Genomic DNA, 21,938 nt, shown 5'->3' with positions numbered 1-21,938 from the left:
AGAATTGCTAAGGTAAATATAAAATCTATTAATTTTGTTCAGTTCAACAGTTCTCACTCTTCCTGTTTAATCAGAGAATATGTGCTCTATAGTTAAGGAATTAAAATTAAAAACCCACAAAATTTGGTCAGGCACAGTGGCACACACTGGTAATCCTAGCAGCTCAGAAGGCTGAGGCAGGAGGATAGTGAGTTCAAAGCCAGTTTCACCAAAAGCGAGGCACTAACAAACTCAGTGAGACCCTGTCTCTAAATAAAATACAAAATGGGGCTTAGGGATGTGGCTCAGTGGTTGATTGCTCCTGAGTTCAATCCGTGGTACCAAAAACCAAAACAACAACAACAAAAAACTGCAAAATTTGAACGGGATTTATTTGTAAATAAAAAAAATCAACATGCTGTTTTTTATGTGCAGTAAAATAAAGACTAAAAAGTATGCTTGTAACAATGGCAACTCAGTTGCAAGTTATCTTGTGCAGTTACATCCCCTCCTTTTGCCCTGCATTCTAAATTCCAAAGAAAAGCTGCACCTAAATGATCAAGATGTTAACTGCTGAATAATCTTTCTTTAGACTTACAGAATCCAGAACATCTGGTGACCTTCATGTTACATCAGAATGCATAAGATGATGCTTAACTTTTAGAAACATAATGTGTGAGGGCTGGGTCAGTAACTCAGTGATAGAGGGTTTGCCTAGTATGCCTGAAGTCCTAGATTTGATCCTCAGCACTAAGAAAAGAGAAAGGGGTGGGGTGGGAAAAAATTTAGAAATTAGCCCCAGGAAATCAAGGTCCCTTGTAATGTTCTGGTTTGAGAAAAAAGATACATGTCCTGGATGACGAAGACCCCACTCAGCACCTAGCCTTCCTGCACATATTACTATATTATCTCTTTTCCCTCCCTATATAAGTCCTTATATGCCTGAATTTCCCAAGATGGTCTTTTTTGGGGGGCTCATGATAACTTTCCCCCATCTTCTCAGGATGTCAATCTTTACATAATTTTGATTATAATTTTGATTATTTCCTTTCCACCAACTTTCATCTCCTGAGTATTGGTTTTTAAATAGTGAGCAGATAGACCTTGGTTTGGTAACAGGCCCAAGTTTTTAAAGTAGTCCTATGTTGGCAGGGCACAGTGACACATGCCTGTTATCCCAGCAGCTTGGGAGGCTTTACAAGGCAGGAGAACCAGAGACTACAATGCTAAGTGAAATAAGCCAATTCCGGAAACCAAAGACCAAATATTCTCTCTGATATGCAGAAGCTGACTTACAATAGGCAGCAGAAAGGGAGGAGTGGAAGTTCACTCGATTGGACAGGGCAGAGTAGGGGAAGGGAGTGGGGATGGGAATGGGAAAGACAGTAGAATGAATCGGACATAACTTTCCTATGTCATATAGGAATACATGACCAGTGTAACTCTACATCATGTACAACCACAAAAATGGGAAGTTACACTTCATGTATGTAGGTCAAAATACATACTACTGTCACGTATAACTAAAAAGAACAAATAATTTTAAAAAAATCCAGCCCCAGCAATTTAGAGAGACCCTGTCTCTAAATAAAATATAAAAATGGGCTGGGGACGTGGCCAAGTGGTTAAATGCCCCTGGGTTCAATCCCCAGTACCCAAAAGTTGGCTATGTAGAAAGATTAGTTTATAAGACTAATATGTTTTCCTTCTATATAGGTACCCATAACTAAACTATGCACTGGAAGACTCTGTTAATACTAGAACTAAAAGAAGAGAGAATTTTGATGTCAGTTTGAAATCTGAACTGCAGATCTCAGTCTCTTCTTTTACCTACCAAGAACAAAGAACATTCACTGTCTACACTCATGTGGGAGAAAAGAAAATTGTGAGAGAAGAGAATGTATCAATGTCCTGTAGCTAATTTCCATTAATATAGTTACTGAAATGAACCATAACATCACACTTCATCTGGAAGATAATGAGAAATCACATTATTCAGACGTGAGTGTGGGATGTTGGAAGAAGCTTATTTATGAATGTTCAAATTAGCAAGGATTTTAGTAGCTTCTGAAAACTATTTATAAGGAACTTTTCAGTACATTAAAGTGCAGAATATTAAGGAATTGCTAAGTACAGTCATATATATACCTGAAATTATTTGTAGTTAGAAATCAACAGGAAATCTCACATAAAAGTAGGACAGTTAAAATAAAAATGAAGAATCCCCTCCAGTGGAATCTAGAGGAACTGGAGAGGGGACGTGGGATAGATTTTTGTTTATTCTTCAAGAGAGAGAAAACAGTGACATCAGACAAAATATAAGAACCTCCTTATCTAAAGGTTTAAATAAATAATTAAAAGTCATATTAATTAATTATAATAGTTTCAAACAGAAAATGATCCACATCTAAGAAAAATAATAGCCCCCCAAAGAGGAACATCTGTCACTGGGGTGCATCAATAAGATGACAGTTAAGAAGTCACTTCACAAATGATAAATTACCACTAAGAATTAAATGTAACAATAATTATTGTAATTATTACTGAGAAAATTGCTATTAGCTGAGGCAAGACTCTTGGAAAATGCATTCTATCTCTAACCTGCCTCTAAAGTGGAAGGAAGAAAACATTAGAATTAAAATATGGAGATAAAATTCTATTAGGTTCAGGTATAATTAATAACAATTTAAAGTAATGAAGTGATGTATTTACATATTGATGTTAGCTAATTTAGAATTTCCACTTCATAAAAATCACACACAAACACTGCCATTTGCAATGTGCATATGTAACTATGTAACTCACTCTGATAAATAAGATATAGTCTTATATTATCTTAATTATAATATGTACATTTATAAATATATTTAACAACTATGAAATGAAAAACTATTTTAAAAACTTATTGGTGCATATCAATTATAGAAAATAGTGGGTTTCATTGTGGAATATCTATGCATGTACATAATCAATTTCACTCCTCAGAACCTTTCCTTGCTTTCCCTTCATCCTTCTCCCTGATCCCATTCCTATACTCTGATGGTCTCCTTTCTATTTTCATGAAATCCTTTTTTCCCTCCAGCTTCTACATATGAAAGAAAACATACAGCACTTTAAACAACTATTTCTTTTAAAGTCTTAATAGCACACAAGCAAACAGAAGCAAGTTGGGACTCAAATGATACTTTGACTGCCAATAAATACAAATATTTATTCATGTAATGACAGTGTCTGTTCATGCTACCACCATTTGAGCCAAGACATATGTTCTAATTTGGACATAATTTTTGGATCTCAAATTATTGTTTAAAATGTCTTTGAAAAGATTAAACTAGGCAATAACATTGAAACAAAATGTTTATTGCATATGCAAAAGATTATTCATATATCAGGAAATGTAAGTAAAGGCAAAGGGTATCACTAAAGCTTAGAGATGTTTGTGGAACCAATATACCCTTCATGAAGAACTATTACTCAGTGTCAAAATAGTTACCTAATAGAATCCAAAAGTTTTAGAACTCCAAGGCCTAAAATAGCACCTGGTTCTTCAAATTAAGTTGTTGTAGTTGTACTTCTAGTATAAATATTTAGATCCATTTTAGCAGTTAGAAGCACTAAGAATTTAACATTTATGTTTCACTAAACCTTTATAACATCATGTTATAGGTAATCTTATTGTACCCATTTTATAGAAGAAGAAACAGAAGCATACAGAGTTTAAATAATTTGCCCCAAATCAAAGTTATGTAACTAGTAAGAGGTATAGATAACTAATAAATATTTGTTGAAAGAATATTTGAATTTAGTGTACAAAGCTTCCAGCTGACATTCAAGAGAAGCTGTAAACTTTTAAGAATTAGTTAATTTATCTAGGAGAAAAAAATAATACAACCCCTCAACTTAGGAGTTAGATTAAATATGAAGGGCATATAAAACCCAATATACCTTGAAATGCCTCAAATTATAAATTCTAATAGGTCGGCATCATTAATCCAAATAAAGCAGAATATCACCCTGATGCTATATTTAACTGTTGGTGGCTAAAAGTGGTTCATAATTAAAACTTTGATTATAAAAAAGGTAGTTCTAAAAATTTTACGATATGAAAGAAAAAAAGATATAATCTTATGGATAAATATATATTACATTTTGATTTTAAATGCCTTTAATGTAGTGTTTCTTTCATATTCCCATATTTTAAAAACTGTAGTTTAATGGACTTGATGACATTCAATAATTGAGAAAATATTGTCATATCTTGCAGTGACATATACTGTGACAGTGGTAGTAGCAACTGCTAAACTCATGAAAGACTCCTACCTTAAGACATTAAATCTAGGCAATGATATCAAGCTGCACTGAAGCTGTGATTATATCAGAGAGAAGAAATCATTTTGGAGCTACCAAAGTGGTCAGGTCACATATGGTAAGGAAATAAAAAGAAAATAAATTTTTCTTTGAAATGTACTTAAAATACCTAAGTCAACATTACAATGTCTCTATCTAAACTGGTAACACAATTTAAATGAAGAAAAAAATCTTTCTCAGTTCTGCAATAAACACATGGTTCATTAATACAATGTCTACTAATTTAACTTTTAAAAGTTCACACCTAATAAGGTAGCAAATTAGTATCTTTCATAGCATTTTGGGAAAAGAAGAGCAAAATCCATCAGGTAATTTGATCAATGAATAAACTATTGGAAATTTGTCTCTTTTAGGCTTCTAAAAGGTTTACTTGGAGGGGGGGATATAGCTCAGTTGATAGGGTACTTGCCTTACATACACAAGGCCCTGAGTTCGATCCCTAGCACCAGAAAAAAAAAAGTTTACTTGGAATCCACAAATCTTTCTATGAACTAATCTAAACCATGTGTTGCAATGATTACTGGAGACAAGGGAGGAGGAGATGACCAAACTAGAGTATGGTTAGGGCAAAGTATGAAATAAAATTGACCTAATAGACAAAGAATAAAGTTGCCTTCTTAACCATAAAATCATCTCAAGGATCAGATTAAAGAGAGATACGTAGGTGGATAGACAGATAGGAAAACATCTGGGGCATGATTTTTCATTTTGACTAATGCTGATCAAGCAGAAGAGGTGTGGCCAATGAACATGAACATTTTAGCTCCTTTGGATAAAGAATTCTTAGAAGGTAATTAAGCTGTTTTTTGACGAGAGACTTTTCTCATTGTTAACTAGCTCTTTTTTTCTCTAATTAAATTCTCATCAGCAAATCTGGGGATAAATTAATTATGTTTAAAAATAATCTGCATTCAGGATTACATATCAAACTCCTAAAAGTTTGGGTAATAATGCTAATAATAATACATCAGTCTGATTTGTATTATAAACAATAGGGACCCTAATTCAAAATTAATACAGGGATAAATTTATTTTAAAAATAAAATTATCTTGTAAAACAAGAAATTCCAAAATAATATGGCTCCAGGGTTGTTGAGCTCAGGAATGGCAACTCAGATCCAAATTTTTCTTTCAAGTTTTCTATTCTGTGTTTCTAATACCTCTCACACACAAATACTACTTCCCTTTGTTTCTTTTTAAAATCTGGAAAATCTTTCTTTGCACACATTTCTAATATCTTGAGTCAGAACTGAATTATGTGAATGCCATGGAAGCCAGGCAGAATAGAATTAACATGATTAGCTAGAATAAGCTATATTTAACTCTTGAGACTAGGACTGCTACTGCAATTCAGTTGGTTGAGGTTCTTTCTTTAGTGAGAAGTCAAAGTAATAGGATCATGTAGGTCTATCGTTAATTTTTAAAACATTATTTTTGTCATAGAAATAGTCATATAGAAGGAATTCAAAGGCATCTCTTGAATTACACCTCTGTTGTTCTCTTTTTCCACACTGTGCAATAGTAGCTATTTCCTTCTGATAATGAGGTTGAACTACTTCAAGCACAGCATAATCGTCTCCCTTCTTTTTTGTCTGTTTGGTCAGTGACAGACAGCTTAAATAGCAAAAAGGTAGAGTCAGCTGCCAATTCAAATGGTGGTGCTTCTGGTGTCACTATTTGTCCAAAGGCCTCTGACCCAACACAAACCAGAAATAAGGGAGACAGAATCACAAATTTTGCAAGTAGGTCACTAACTAAATTGGTGTTATGGATGCTTGGATACCTTCCCAAATGCCATTTCCCTCTTTTCTAGCATTTCAGTATCAGTTACTAAATTATAAGTCTAAGTCAATCATGAAATCCTTTCTATTCTGCTCTCTATTGGTCCAGGAGTGTTCCTGATGTACTTGTGATTTAGTTCTGCTCATAGAAAATGAGCAGAAGTATATTGAAGACTTATGGAATAATCTTTTAACCTAATACGTTTAAGGAATGTAAGAAGAAAGCTTCTTTTTCTGCTCCTTCTTTGTGCTGTAAACAGGATCATGTGAGAATGTGGTATTTTGGACTGTGGCAGGCATCTTGCTATCAAGAGGGTAAAAGTCAATAGATAGTGGGTCCACAATGAGATCACTGTATTACTCTGGGTCCCTCCAGAACCCTTTAGAAATAAACAAATATATATGGTCTAAGTTACTATTAGCTTAGGTTCTGTTGCTTACAGTAAAAAATATCCTAGTTGATATATATGGGCAGAAGTGGGTATGGCCAGAAGTAGATCATGAAACTGGTTGAATGAAGCAGCATAGTGTAGGGCACTGAGAACTAAATTATTCCTAAATAGACTCTAAATAATAGCCAAAGATTAGGAATTTCTATTTATCTTTCTTTATGCTCTCAGTCATTATTCAAGGAATATACATCTCACTGTCAATCTAGCTCACATTCTACTACTTATGAGTTTATTCCTGACACACTAATCTACTTTTGGTATAATGATAAAGTAAAATTTCTAGATATATAAAACTAAGAATAAAATCTCAAAAGGCAAGTACATTTTCCAACATAAAAAGCATCTTAGTGTCCTGTTAGTCTTCATTGTCAATACCCTTGGGAAACAGGAGCCACTTAGATTTAATAGAGAAAGAGAATGAGATATTGAGGATTTAATAATGAATGATTTATGAATTCCAAATTATTCTACATGGACATTTATGTTAAGGTCTACACATTGTTGCTTAAATTTGATATTGCTTTCAAGTTTATTGTCATACACTTATTTTCCAAATTAACATTTTCCTTAAGAAATTGAAAAGATGAAAAAAATACCTCAGTCTGTCAGGACTCAAACACAACTCTCAGGGTTTTTTTTTTTTTTTTAACTTGGTAATAAGTACTAACAGACTATGGAAAAGAAAGCAAATAGTTATAGATCTACAGACTTTCATAAGAAAGAAGATTACAGGTATAACCAAAAAAAAAAAAAAACCAAGCAATTATGGATCCACAGACTTTCATTAAGAGGTTGTATCAGACAGCTATAAATTAACAATAGTGTATTTCAACCATTCTAACATTTATAAACAGTAAGATTACAGATGATCTATACTAGTGTATCTCAATATGTGTTTCCTGGAATGCTATTTTACAAACCTATCTATCTATATGCATAGTCAAATAAACTTGGAAAATTCTACACATGACATTTCTCTTTTAAAGAGTCATGAAGTGCATCAATGTATTAAAGGCTCTAAAAAGGTATGCTGTAAATAAAAGCCAATTAATCATAACATATCATATTCAATTTTATTAGATTTGGGAACTTCTTTAAGCAAGGTATTCCTGAAGAATACATTTGAGAAATGCTTATCTGTATATTCTGATAATATCAATAAGGGTTTTCTATCCATAGGAATAAAAATCAAAGTTACTTCTCACCACTGTTACCGTGCTATGAAGTAAAGTAATGACAATTTTGTTGCTGTATATTGGAGCAAAAAGGAAGATTCATTATCAGTACGAAGATCCTTTCTATAATGGAGAACTCCTACAAATTTCCTGTTTATACTTACACTGGTTCAACAACAACAACAACAAAATGCTATCTTAAAAATAAGTTGCATGTTGATTTCTATCTAAAATATGTATATAGGTCAAACTTAAAATACTTTTATAATAGATATTATCTATGATCAACCTAGTAAACTGCAAAAAAATTGTATGCATGTAGGTCTTTCTGTACGAGTACAGGGGAAAAAGGCCTTTTTGTTAACCTGACCCCATGAGGATATTAAAAAAAAATGTTAAAATAAAAAATCCTATAATAAAATTAAACCATATTCATTGCCAGTTTTGTAGACTCTAAATTTAAAATATGTCAAGAAAATGTTTTAACATAAAATACAGCACAAGAAATATATGTTACTGGTTGGTAAGTAAAATTACTTTATTATAATACTGCTAGTAGAATAAAATCAACACACATAACTTGTACATGCAAGGGAAATACAACATAATGGAAACGGGTCTCAGCACATTCCTTTACTAGAATGTGGTCATCTGCCACTAAGTACACAAGCTCATGCATAAGATCAAGACATTACATACAGCTGAGATCACAATGTCATGCATATAACAACAGCGTGCTAGATAATCGTACCACAAATTGTGCAGATGTTCTCCCCCACCCCATGAGCCACTGCCAGCAGTTGCTGTGGAGTTTGGTTACCCATATCCGTGACATGAACGGTGTCCTTTGGAGATTCTTGTTCCCTGTGGCTGTAAGTATTCTTATTTTTATAATATTTTAATGATGCTTGCTATTAAAATGTTAAGTACAAAACTAGAAATTATGGAAAAGTAGACTTTTTATAATACTGAACAATTATATACATCTTATCTCAGATAACTGCAATAAACACCACTTACACTTAAACATATCATCCAAGTAATTTACTGCTCAGAGTTAAATGAACTAAAAATGATATTTCTGATGACAGTGCTCCAGTGAGTGGGGGGAAAAATCAATCTCCAATAAGTACTCTTGATTTCTAGCACTCAAAAACCTTGACAAACATCATTCTAATGACCTGGCTAACATATGACTCATACAGATGAGTTCAACATAAGAACATCTTTTTGGATAACCCTTTCACTTTTCAATTTGAAGACCTGAAACAATTAATCAAATGGCTATAATATATTTATATTAGTAACAAACATATACAATATAGTCATTAAAACACTTCCCTTCATTCCTCAGAACATATTAAATATATTTCAATATCTTGTTTTGCCTATTTGTATCCTAAGTGCATTCTGGTAAAGACAGAATTCTATTTTGCTATCAGACAACACCTGCTTAATTACTGATATTTATAAAGCACAACATCAGAATTCTGGAACCACGACATACTTTGAGTGGTTCAAGTCTACACTTATGGACAGCACCATATGGCCCTTTCAAAATGGTAAATTCAGTACTTCTGGAATGCTCAAGGATATCTTTAAATCAGGCCAAGAAGTAAAGAAAAAGAAAATACAGCCAACTCTCAATAGCAATGGAAGGTAGGATGGATAAGTAAAATCTAATGATCAAAAAAATTATAATTAAATTAATAACTTCAATCCACTCTCTTAGCAAACATTTTGATTTAAAAAATTTAAAACTGTCAGATTAAAAAAAAAGAATTTGAATTTTACCTCTTGTCTCTGCCTCCCCTCCAAATACTCTAGAGGAGGTAATAACAAGAATGCTATATGCTGATATACGTAGCTGCAAAAATGGAATCATATTTTTACATCTAGCTTTTTCAATGTGAATACTTAAAACTATTCAATATTTTAGTGTATGAGGATATATATGTATAAGTATATATAAATATGTATATTTAATATTTGAATAAAAAGATGGCTTTAGGATTTGTTTTAAAAACAGATACTCTTAGCAAGGAAAGACTACTTACCATAATCAATATCTGCAGTTACATCCAACTTTTCCCAACTTTATAAATCTACAACTTGGTACTTACCAAGTTACATTTTCCTTAGAATGCAACATTTTCAAGTCATATCAATCAAATATGAGTTTTACTCAACATCAATATAATTTGTGATGAGATCCAGTATGGCTTGAGAAACTAGGCAAAATAAAGACTGGGGCTTACAAGAGCTGCCTCTTCTGATCCCTATATATTCTAGAGTTAAACACTGTACTATTCTGCCTCAGTTCTTCAATTACCTCAATAGACTGATGCAAAACATATATCTTGTCATAAAATTCATCGTGAGAACTATTTTAATTAGCAATGAGTAATGTCTAATTTAAATAACAAGTTGAGAACAATAAAGTCTCTGACACCATGCCATTCTCTGATTATCTATCTATAGCAGAGTTTCTTGAATGGAGAAGATAAGCCACAGTGTAAGATAAAGAAGATGACTAGCTCATTGTTCCCATATGTTTACAAGGAAAAGAACAGATTTGACCAAAACAAAGTAAAAACAAGTGTTTTTTTTTTTTTCAATAATAAAGGGTATCAGAAAAATTAACAATAAAATAATAAATATTAAAACAACTTATGATAAATAATTTATCCATTCATTTGCCTTTCTAAAGAATGGTCATTAGGTTCTAAAAAACAATATTATATTCATTCTAAATATATAATTTAAACTTTAACTTCCAATGAATCATTCTATTTTCATTAAGAGTATCAATTTTCTCTCACCTCTTAGAATAGTAGAGAGAGGAAAGAGAACAAATATCTGAATTTCAATATTACACCAGGTTTTAAAATTTGTAAATTTGTTAGCAATGAAACTTTATTTGATTTTTCATGTGTACAAGAAAAATTTAACAAAAAAAGAAACTATATGTAATAAGTGAAAATCAATTTAAAAATATGCTGTCACTAGTATTATTATATGTACATTTATAAAATCAGTATTTCTGTTTAAGATAAAAATATTTACATGGGAGAAATATTTCCCTAATTATAACAAAAATCAATTCCCTAATTTTAGAACATGTTTAGCTGCATGATTTAATGAGTCCTTTGTTTTTTCCTTGGGGTAGTGGAAACTAAACTCAGGGCCTGATATGCGTTAAGTAAGTACCCCATCACTATGCTACATTCTCATCCCTAAATAGTCCTTAAGACTTCTATAAACAAATAAAAAAGTTTTTTTTTTTTAATTTAAAAGATTTGTCTAGTTAATATTTTTCCATAGAAAATAATACACCTGGAAGTATTAATTTTGAGCATTGAATAATTTCTACTTAGATTTCAAAGAATTAGTGTAGTAGGTATTTAAACAATTCTGAAAATTAGAACTTTTTCAGAATAAATTAAAATGAGAATAGGAAAAAAACAGTAGAAGAACTGGCTTCACATTTTGATCATTATTACATTTTAAGAAATAATTAAATGATCAATATAAAATTTTTCAATTTTATAACAATCTCTAAGTACTTTTTATGTCAACAAAGACTTATAGGCATCAATTAAAGACAATATTTTGATGTTGGAAACTAGAATGATGTTATCTGTGATTATGATAAAAGTGTATCACTAGTAAACAAGCAATAAACAGAAAATGCATAGACAACATTTGATGAACCTATTCCATGTTCTAATTATCAAAATGTCATATTCTCCAGTAATAAGTATCTCTAAAAGATCAGAAGAGGACTGCAAATGTCATGGATTCTGTCATACAAAGTGAGCAAGTAGAAAGAGTAGAACAAGATATAGTAAAGGAAAATGACTATGTCACATAGCAATAATTAAAATACAAGGCTTCTTAGTGATTGAAAAGGTATGTTCAATTACTTGTTTTACCTGCAAATTTGTTATGTTAGAAAGCTGCAGCAAGATAGCAATAAAGTTCACATGACTCAAATATTCACATTTTTCACTTACCTCATCGGGGTTGGCATTAAAGGTAAGGCTACCTTCATCCAGCTGCATATACAGTTTTCTAAAAGAAAATCCTAGAGGTGGATTCTTATTGTAAATGGAACAGTGACCCCAAGTGGATTTGCACAACCTGAAAAATAAAAGAAAATGAGACAAAAAGTTATTGCATTTAATTTCCTAAATATGCATGAACATGATAAAAGAGAAATATTAAATAATATAAAATTAGATCTTGTAGCTCTAAAGTTTAAAATTTTTAATTTTATATTTGATTTTTTATTTATCAAACATGATAAGTGCCTTAAATTTGGCAATTTTCATAGAACCTAAAAATTTAAGTTACAAAGATTAATAATGTTCATAAATACTACCTGAAGTTTAAAATAAGTATCAATAATAGTAATAATAACTGAAAGTGCTTACTAGATGCTAGGCACTATTTTAAGTTGTACTATTTCAATTGTACTAATTTACTCAACTCTCTCAACAATCCTGATGTTGGTGCAATAGATAAAAAACAAAAAGACAAAAAAGTTGTCCAAAGTCACACAGCTAATAAAGTATACAGGCAGGATTTGAACACAATGAGTCTTACTCCACAGCTTGAAATCTTAATCAAGATTCTAAATGGAATATATTAGGTAACCTATGCCCTACTGTGAAATAAAAATAAATGGGGTTTGGGGTCGGGTGGGAAAATTGTTGGGTAGGGAAATAATCTTTTGCTTTTTCAAAAATGCATATATTAACAGACAAACTAAACATAGCAATTGTAATGTTACAACTTTAATACATCAAAAATGTAATGTTAAGCACGACTGTTAATACAGTTTTTCAAACACACTGATTCTTTACTATTACAATGATAAATGATTATTTTAAAAGTCTATAGAATCTAAAATACTGTTTGCATCTAAAAATACACTATTTTCTGCAGACCAGTATAGTGGTTTCCGACTCTGTACAGAGGTAATAACTATAGGTTGTTATCTGAAAGCTCAATTTTTGTCTTCTTATGAATGCATGGAAATTCTGGAGTCTTTGCCTCAAAAATGTAAATTTTTATGTGTATGTTCAAAATATCTGCAACTTGTTGAGACAAAACAGTTTCACCCTCTAATATTCATTATTGATTTCTGCCTCAAATTTCCTTCTTTTCCTTCCCTCTCCCTTTCTCTCTCCCTCTCTCTCTCTCTCTCTCTCCCCCTTTCTCTCTCTCTCTCTCTCTCTCTCTCTCTCTCTCTCTCTCTCACACACACACACACACACACACACAGCAGAGAAAAATGTGAAAAAACTTATTGTTTTAGTCCATAACATCAGAAATTTCGAGGATAAATGGGTAAAATACTTGATTTGACACTATCCTCTTAATAGTTAATTTATATCCTGGCATTACTTTTACTAACCAAATGAAATCACTGATTTTAATTGTTTAGAAATCAGCTTCTGAGTTTTATAACTAAGCTATGTGAAAGCAATAATCTCCCAACATCAACAAATATTCAACATATTCAAAGTTAAAAACCCAGCCAACCTTTAATTTCAAATAGAAACAACTTATTAATAAGAAAAATCAAATGTCATAGATATAGGCATAACTATATGGCAAACAATAAAGCATTTCTTTTGGAGATACACCATCCAGATTTAAACTTCAAATGAAAAATTCTGCTTGAGTTCAGATAAGCTTAGAAATGAGCTTTTTTCAAGTTCAAATGTAGGAAAACAAATTAAGCTTGAGAGGAATGTTAAAATGTAGAAAAATATTACAAAGAATGAGCTAATTTTAAAGTATTTAATTCCCTCATAAGTTCATAGGTGATTAAAACTTATGACTTATATCAAACACTTTTAACAGAATTTCCTCTCATATAATACCTTCACTATGACAAGGCACTGAAAGCATAACAACACCAAACTAAAGATTTTATCTATTCATAAGCTGAGAAATGACCTGTATTATTTTATACTATAATTATGTAACATTAGGAAGGCTAACATTAGAAATTTCACTACTGGAAATACCTTTTCACTAAAGTTTGACAATTTAGATTAACGTATTAATTCCCTCAATTAGATTCCCAACTGGGAATCTAATTGAGGGAATTAATACGTTAATAATGATTAATAAGATTTCAGATGGCTTTGAAAGCTCTTTTCAAAGTGCTTCCTGGATATTCTCTTCAATGTTGGTGGAAATGACAGTTGAACTATGGCTGACAGTTTGTATTGTATTCACAATACTGTTACCATTTTTTTTAAAAAAAACTGTTCTATACTTATGTTCTTGAGATTCAACATGTTTATTTCACATTTTTAATAGCACAAACAAATTTCTTTACCATTTAAAGACAATTAATCTAGAGATAAAACAACAATAATAAAAATATCAATATATTTATTTAAAAAAAAGAAATTATTTAGTTTTAAAAATATTTTTATTTCTAGATATGCTCTTTGTTATTATGAAATTCCATTTTTAAAACACTGCAACTTAAATAAACTTTGGTAAAGAATGCTAGAAAGTCTGAGATCCCAAAATTCTCCTATGTTTGGTAACATTTTCAGGACCCAAAAGAAACAAACCACAAGGACCTATGATTTTTTTTTAAGTATGTAGTGCTATTTAAGAAGTAACTTAGATTCAATTACAGACTCTATACTTCCAAATGTTCCTAGATTTGTAATTTAATTTAAACTGGTATAATAGTCACTAAAATTTCTATTATCCATTTTAAGCAAATAGACTGTTTATCCCCTTGCTTTCTAATTTTTTTCCTATTGTATTGATGAAATGGTTATAAAAAATAAAAAGTAGATGAAATTTTCACCAGCTAAAGTTTATGCTAATAAGCACCTTTGATAAAAAATGTATAACTAAAAATATACACATGTGGGTTAGGATTGTGGCTCAGCGGTAGAGTGCTCGCCTAGCACGGGCGGGACCCGGGTTCGTTCCTCAGCACCACATAAAAATAAAGGCATGGTGTCATTTCCATCTACATCTAAAAAATAAATATTAAAAAAAACATACACATGTACTCCCTTGGAAACCATTAACATCTGAGGATTATTTATTGATGTTTAGGTATGCCTGTTTTTCAGATGGGATACCTGTGGGAAGCACAAACGACAGAGAGGATGTGAAGACTCCAGGTTCTGAATTATAAATTCTCAGTTCAGAACTTTGTTGTACTTTTAGAATAAGCTGGAAATTTCTGATTTATAACAAACTGAAATTTACAACCTCTCTTTTCACTGTAAAGTCATTGATCCATTTTCCTTTCTACTATCTTTCTTTTCTCAATATCAAATTTGACTGTTAATGATAACTTTATTTTTTTCAGGTTTAATAAAGTGCAATTCAAAGTACAAGCCAAAGTGAAAAATTTATATATATATATATATTTTTTTTTTACAAGAACATTAAGCCTGATTACGTTTAGAGAGATCTGAATCAAATATTGGTGGGTTTAACTTACCCTTGCCAGAGAAGTTCATCATTAGCAAGGTCCTGCCAAACACATGAAGCCAAGCAGAGGTCAGTTGCATTCAGATAGGACAAGATGGTAAAACTTAGCTCAGGAGGCAACATTTCCAAGTTAATGAATCCTTCTTGTTCTTTAGATTTCCTTGCCTTTAAAAGATGATATATATCAATGCCTCCTTGGACTTGTTTACGATGATTGGTGTTAGAAATGTTGCTTGCAGCCATTCTCCTGTTCTGCTCTCTGGTGAGGTAGCCTTGCTCACTATAGCCTTCCTGTTGTAGCTGCTGGTTTCTGGCCACTCTCCACAGCCCTTGACCCATCTGCAAGACTGAGAAAAAGCCAGAATGTAATAATGGTAACATTAAAAAAGTAAAACATCTTTCCCAGTAGTACAACAAATTTAACATGAAGCATTCACTTATCAGAATTAAAGTTCCTCATTAAAGACTAGTAAAACCAGTAGTATATTACAAAGAACAGTTGAACATTTAAAGTACAAAAGTTGGATGGAGAAAGTTTCAGAAATATTTCGTGTGATCATCACCTTTTTCCCAACTTGCTAACTCTTTTAAGTCCACAGGTGACAAAATCATTTTTCATATGGTAAGATTTAAAAGTTACTGATGTTCTAAAGACTCTTACAAATTATAATTATGTGGACTTATGGACCAGTATTAAATACAGCTCTGATCAGAGCACAGGACTTTAGTTAAAAGGCCTCCAGACCCTGCTTTTTATCACAATTCGGGCTAAGCTAAACTAGCCCCTTTTAACCAAACTCCCAGATGCATAACAGCTGTGAAACAGGCTTTTCGTTTAATTCTTGCCAGTCTACACTTATGTTGTAGACTGTAATAAAATGTAACATAGGCCCTGAAGTCTAATTTGGAAACCTTATAAATTAGACACCTAGAACTCCATGATAAATTGCTTAGTAACAGTGGACTATTTTATTTTGTTGTTGCTTTAAAATAAAAATCATAATTTAGACTATTTTTCCAATACTTCTCCACATGGCTCCATGGATTCCCGTGAGGTACCTGGGGAAAAGCAAAATAAGAAGGTGTGCTCTAGTCTCCCTCACCTCCATTTGACTTGCCACCAGAGCAGCTCTAAATTTTTCAGTTACAGATATTGGACTGTAATATACAGATACTTAGAAAACAAGTGGCCTAGATTTCTTATTTGATCTTGTCTTTAAAATAAGCAGTTTTTCCTGAGTAATAACTTTATTAAAAAAAAAACCTAAATAAGGAATAGCTTTTAATACAGGTAATTCCTTTCATGATCACTCTTTCAAACAAAATATTCTTGCTTTATTAACCCAAGTTGACTACTAATACCTGTTTGTGTTTCAAAAATTTGGAAAAAAAATACTGATTTTTACATAAAATCATTAACATTGTCAAATCCATTCATAGCATTACTTGAACTTATAGTTTTGTTAAGAAAAAAGAAAAAAAACTTTCAGAAAGATGAAACAAGAACAAACAACAAACAAATGAACAAACAAGCAAACAAAAACTACAACACTGCTGGCTAGAAACTCTGAAAATTCTTAGGAATAACTTGAAAATTGAGTAGACCTTAAAAGAATGTCAAAGATATTATTTTCTTAATATTTAAAAAGGAATAATCCACATGTATATTTACTAAATTACGGGCTATTATCTGGACAATGACTATCACATTAGGTTACTTGTTGATCCAAACAAGAAAAATTATTAATTTTAACTACTCCTTCTTACATTGAACTGCTTGAAATTCTAGCAGCTTAAGCTACAAAATGGTGGCATATATGTGTGCATGTTGAAGTAGGAGGTTGAGAAAAAAAGAATATATTAGTGATTTTAAAACACAGAAGGCACAAAAACTAACCTTTCGTTACCTACCATGCATACCACTATAACGGTATCAGTTCTTAAATTATGAGTTCAGCTTTAAAAATTTAATGCTTAAAAACCACATACTATTAAGAAAATGGAAGGACAAACCACAGACTGGGAGAAAAATCTTTGCAAAAACATATATATAATAAAGGGCAATAATCCAAAATATACAAAGAATGCTTTAAACCCCCCAATAAGAAATAAACCACTTAAAAATAGGGAAAAGATCTCAGTAGGAGTCTAGTAAATTTTTTGTTCTTTTTCCTGTTTAGGAAAAAACATCGCAATAGACACCTCACCAAAGAAGACTACAAATGACAAGAAGACACTCAACATCCTATGTCATTAGGAGATTGCAAATTAAAACAATGAGATAATATTACATAACTGTTAGAATGGTATATTCAAAACACTGGCAATAGCAAATTCTAGCAAGGATTTATAGGAATGTAAAAAGATACAGTTACTTTGGAAGACAATTGGCAGTTTCTTACAAAATCAAACATAGTTTTATCATATGATCCAGCATTCATTCATACTTTTTGGTACTTACCCAAATTAGTTGAAAACTACAAAAAATCTGCACATGTATGTTCATAGTAGCTTTATTTATCATTACCAAAACTTGGAAGCAAGAAAGATGTGCTTATGTAGGTGAGTGTATAAACTATGGTACATACATATAATGGAATACTACTCAGCACTAAAAAGAAATGAGCTATCAAGCCATGAAAAGTCATGAAGAAAACTTAAATGCATATTAGTAAATAAAAGAATCCCATATGAAGCTATGACCTCAATTTTACAACATTCTGGAAAAGGCAAAACTATGGAGTTGATTTAAAAAAATTAATAGCAAAAAAATATAGAATGCCAACAAAAATTCATAGAGAGTTTTCAATTTTCTTAATATTTAAATAGGCCATATTACATTATAAAATAAGCACACTTAATTTTGACACAAATGTAACATTTTAAGACTCACAATCATAAAAAAGGTATTTTATTTTCATGTTTTTTTGGTTTAACAGCAGGAAAATACCTAGGTATCACATGTGTTGCTAGTTTCATCTAGTGTATCTGTTATTCTAAATAACTAAATTCATTTTTCTATTTTGCACCACTAAAGGTAAGTAAGCAAACATGGTAACTATGGTGTCTGAAATCTTAATATTTAAGATATTTAATAATAACTTTCATGTACTTCCTCTATAGCATCTTTTTAGTGGCATATGTTTAAGCAGCTGTTGTTAGGGCTGTTGCTAGGAACAAAAAACCAGGGTGATTTCCCTAGGCTCTGGACTTTAATGAGGATTATTTAAATTAAGCACTGGATAATGTGATTCAGAAAGCATCCAGCAGGTAGAAAGAGGTAAAGGGCCAGTTGCTATTTCTTAAAAAAAAAAAAATGATGGGGAGGGTGGAGAGTTGAGGCTCAAAGAGAACTGCAAGGTTACTTATGGGATACTTGACTCTAAATTGTAGCTTTTACACATGTAATGTGGAAAAATAATAATACCTAAAGCTCAAAAGGCTGTTGTACTGGAGATGATGTCTACAAGATTCATTTTATGCCTAACAATCAACACACGTTAGGTATTACTTTCTTTTGTCAGAATCATTTTGGCTTATGACGAACACTTTCATAAAATGTATTAAAATACTTTAGCTATTCTGAGGTTTTGCCTGCTGAATAAAGTTATTTATGTTTATACTTGCCTAGGTTTGTAGGGATTATACACACAAATTCTTAATCTCTTTTAATTATTCTTATATTTTGGCCAAGTATTTTTGGGTTTTGTTTGGTTTGGTAAATGCAATTTGTTTTTCAATGACCAATACTCACCCACGGGGGGAAAAAAGCCCTTTAAAAAAAGGTTGTGAATTCCACAAAAAGATTCAAAAGTCAATATGCCTGACAATGATGCCAATAGCAATATCTTGAAACAGGTTCTTGTGCTATCATTAGTCATCTGTCAACTTCTGGCTTTAAAATTGAGATTCAAAATATGATATGGAACATGAAGAGATCTAAATTATGCAGTTAATGCTGGGTTGTTGCATTATTGAACTAAACAAAACTTGATTTCAAGGTATGGCATTTTTAGAATTGCCAAGTTTTAATAAAATCTTGGTATAAGAATTTTTACTGAAGCATACATAATATTATAAAAGATATAGTGCTGTCACTCATAGCAATTATTTGGTTAAAAAAAGTCACTGAATAGTTGAATCACTGAATATACAAAGAATTCCAAATTGAAAAAAAAATGAACACAGAAGTTTTTGTATTTGAAATCATTTTTGAGAGAGAGAGAGAGAGAGAGAGAGAGAGAGAGGAGAGGAGAGGAGAGGGGAGAGGGGGAGAGAGAGAGAGAGAGAGAGAGAGAGAGAGAGAGAGAGAGAGAATTTTTTAATATTTATTTTTCAGTGGACACAACATCTTTATTTTTATGTGGTGCTGAGGATCAAACCCAGTGCCCCGCGCATGCCAGGCGAGCGCGTTACTGCTTGAGCCACATCTCCACCTCCACCAGTTCTGTTTTAATATGAATTTTTGTGGTGAAGTTACTGCTGGTAACTTATATGTTCACTACAAATAGGTTGAGGGAAATGGATAATGCTTTCCTGGAAAAAAATTCTTCACTTTTAAAAGAGAAATAATAACTAGTGTATTTCATGTATAAATATTAGAAATAAAATTTATTCTTATTATTCATTTTAGCTGTGTTTTATAAAATTCAGTGAAAACACTGAATTACTAACTACTGAATCATTGCTCCTACAGAAAATACAGAGATATTTACAATGGTCAAACAGCCAAATGAATGAGATTTGAAAACTTCTACTTTCCTAGAATTTGCAAACATGCCTATAAGGAGCATTACTTGACTACTATTGTGATCAGTTAATCCTGATCAGTCTCAGAGTCATTAAATACTATTTTGATTTAAGAGCAAAATATTCATGTTCAATTCCACACTGCCCACAAACACACTCATGAAGCACAGTAGTGGACAAGAAACTCTGAAGCCTTATATTAATGACTATTGAGTGAGGAACTGGTAATCAAATTGAGTAATCCTAAATACTTAGTTCTAAGGAATGCATCACATGAACTGAACAATAGCGATTTTATTAATTTAATCTCCTGCATAAGAATTTCATATTTTGGTTGATTTATTATCATATTTCACATTTCAAACTTAAACTTAACTTTCTATTCCTAAAGTCCTATGCTGTTGTGGCATAGCAGCATAGTAATAGGATGATGTAAATGAAAGTAATAAGATTCAGAATTATTCAAAAATTAACAAAACCTTTGAAAAATATTTACCCAGAAGATTGCGCAGAGCTTCTTGATTAGCTAATGTTCCCTTTGTGGAGTAAACAGTAACTACCATGAAAAAAGATTTCAACATATTGGTGTAACATGAAAAGTGGGAGGAGGAGTGGTTTCCAATGAAGTCATGTAGGAAAAAAGGAAGATGATCTGGAAAAGTGCAGAAAGATAGCAGAAGCTTATATACTTTGCAAAATGCCCAAGACATCTGGGACTCCAAAACATAGAGTAAGAAAGGGAAAAATACAGAGTAAAATGAGTAATAAAATATCAGTGGGTTAACATCAGTGGCTCGCTGTTTCCTTTTCCTATATTAGAAAGATAAAAATTTTCCTACTTTTACGATTTTTGTGAGAATTAAATGAAATAATATGTGTATATGGAACAGGAGACCACAATCTCTCCTCTCAATACATATACACCACATGTCTAGAATGTTTAGACATCCATCTCAACCCCTATCATTTACCAGGCAAATTTTAGCACTTTCTCCAAAAAAATCTGAAGAACCACCAAGAAACTATTCCTCTCCATGACCCTCTTAATAATTATAATTGGCCCACTATAATGACTATCAAATCAATTCCCCTAAATCAAGAACCATCAGTCCTATGAGGGCCCACACATCTATGAATCCACATTTTATTGCCTCAAAGATGTTCAATCATTAAAAGTGTGGCCAAAACATCTGCACAAGAATTATGGTAAATATTTTGTGGGTTTGCCCATAGTAGGTACCCACTGAAAGCTGTGTGATACTATAATATATAAAAAAAAAAAAAAGATGTGGGCTGGGGTTGTGGTTTAGTGGCAGAGTGCTAGCACACGTTAGTCACTGGGTTTGATCCTCAGTACCACATAAAAAATAAATAAATAAAGGCATTGTGTCTGTGTGTGTCTACAATTGAAAAAAAAAAGATGCATTTTCCCCCAACTTTCATCTTTTCAGTCCACTCAGGACCCACTTGTGGGCCATCAAGAAACTCCTAATGCAGTGTTTCTTAATGTGGATTATCAATGTCCATTGAGCTAAAAGCACATGAAAACAAAACAAAAGCAATGAGATAATGTAAAAATGAAATTTGGAGCTGATCTGAAGGTAGCTCCTGTTGACCAAATATGGGTCAATGTGGGCATCAAAATGACAGTAATATGATCCATCACATAAAAAAAATCCCCCAGTCTACAAGGATGATCAATAAATACATAAATACGTGGAAACTGCTGCTTGGAGCCTGCTCTTATCAGAGCATACACCGAGCAAGGAGCGGCCGAGTTCCAGCTCCCGGAACTGCTCTGGCCCAGGGCTAAGGAGCCCGCGGAAACTGCTTCTCGGTCCGGGTCCTGCTGAGGGCCGGTCAGGAATCACCCGTTGCTTTGGTTACCCGGCAAAGGGAACGAAATGCTGCCATTCGCATAGGATACCAACATGGCAGAGATCTGA

At 32.1% G+C, this 21,938-nt stretch overlaps 1 protein-coding gene across 1 annotated transcript in view; it reads right to left on the bottom strand.

Annotated features, from left to right (window-relative positions):
• Positions 1 to 21,938, bottom strand: part of Fbxo8 (F-box protein 8) — a 60,125-nt gene that overhangs the window by 19,622 nt on the left and 18,565 nt on the right. Inside the window, exons 2-3 of the mRNA XM_046427527.2 lie at positions 15,254 to 15,590; positions 11,772 to 11,898 (exon numbers count right to left, since the gene is read on the bottom strand). Of these exons, the coding sequence (XP_046283483.1) occupies positions 11,772 to 11,898; positions 15,254 to 15,582 (456 nt within the window). The 5' untranslated portion in view covers positions 15,583 to 15,590. The remainder of the gene's footprint in view (positions 1 to 11,771; positions 11,899 to 15,253; positions 15,591 to 21,938) is intronic.

This window comes from Marmota monax, unplaced genomic scaffold (assembly GCF_021218885.2).
Source record: "Marmota monax isolate L192 unplaced genomic scaffold, Marmota_monax_Labrador192_F-V1.1 WCK01_AAM20220418_F8-fsc00159, whole genome shotgun sequence".
Taxonomy (NCBI): Eukaryota; Metazoa; Chordata; class Mammalia; order Rodentia; family Sciuridae; genus Marmota; species Marmota monax.
Note: the sequence above shows the minus strand (reverse complement) of the source record. Positions and strands in the feature narration are given on the sequence as shown.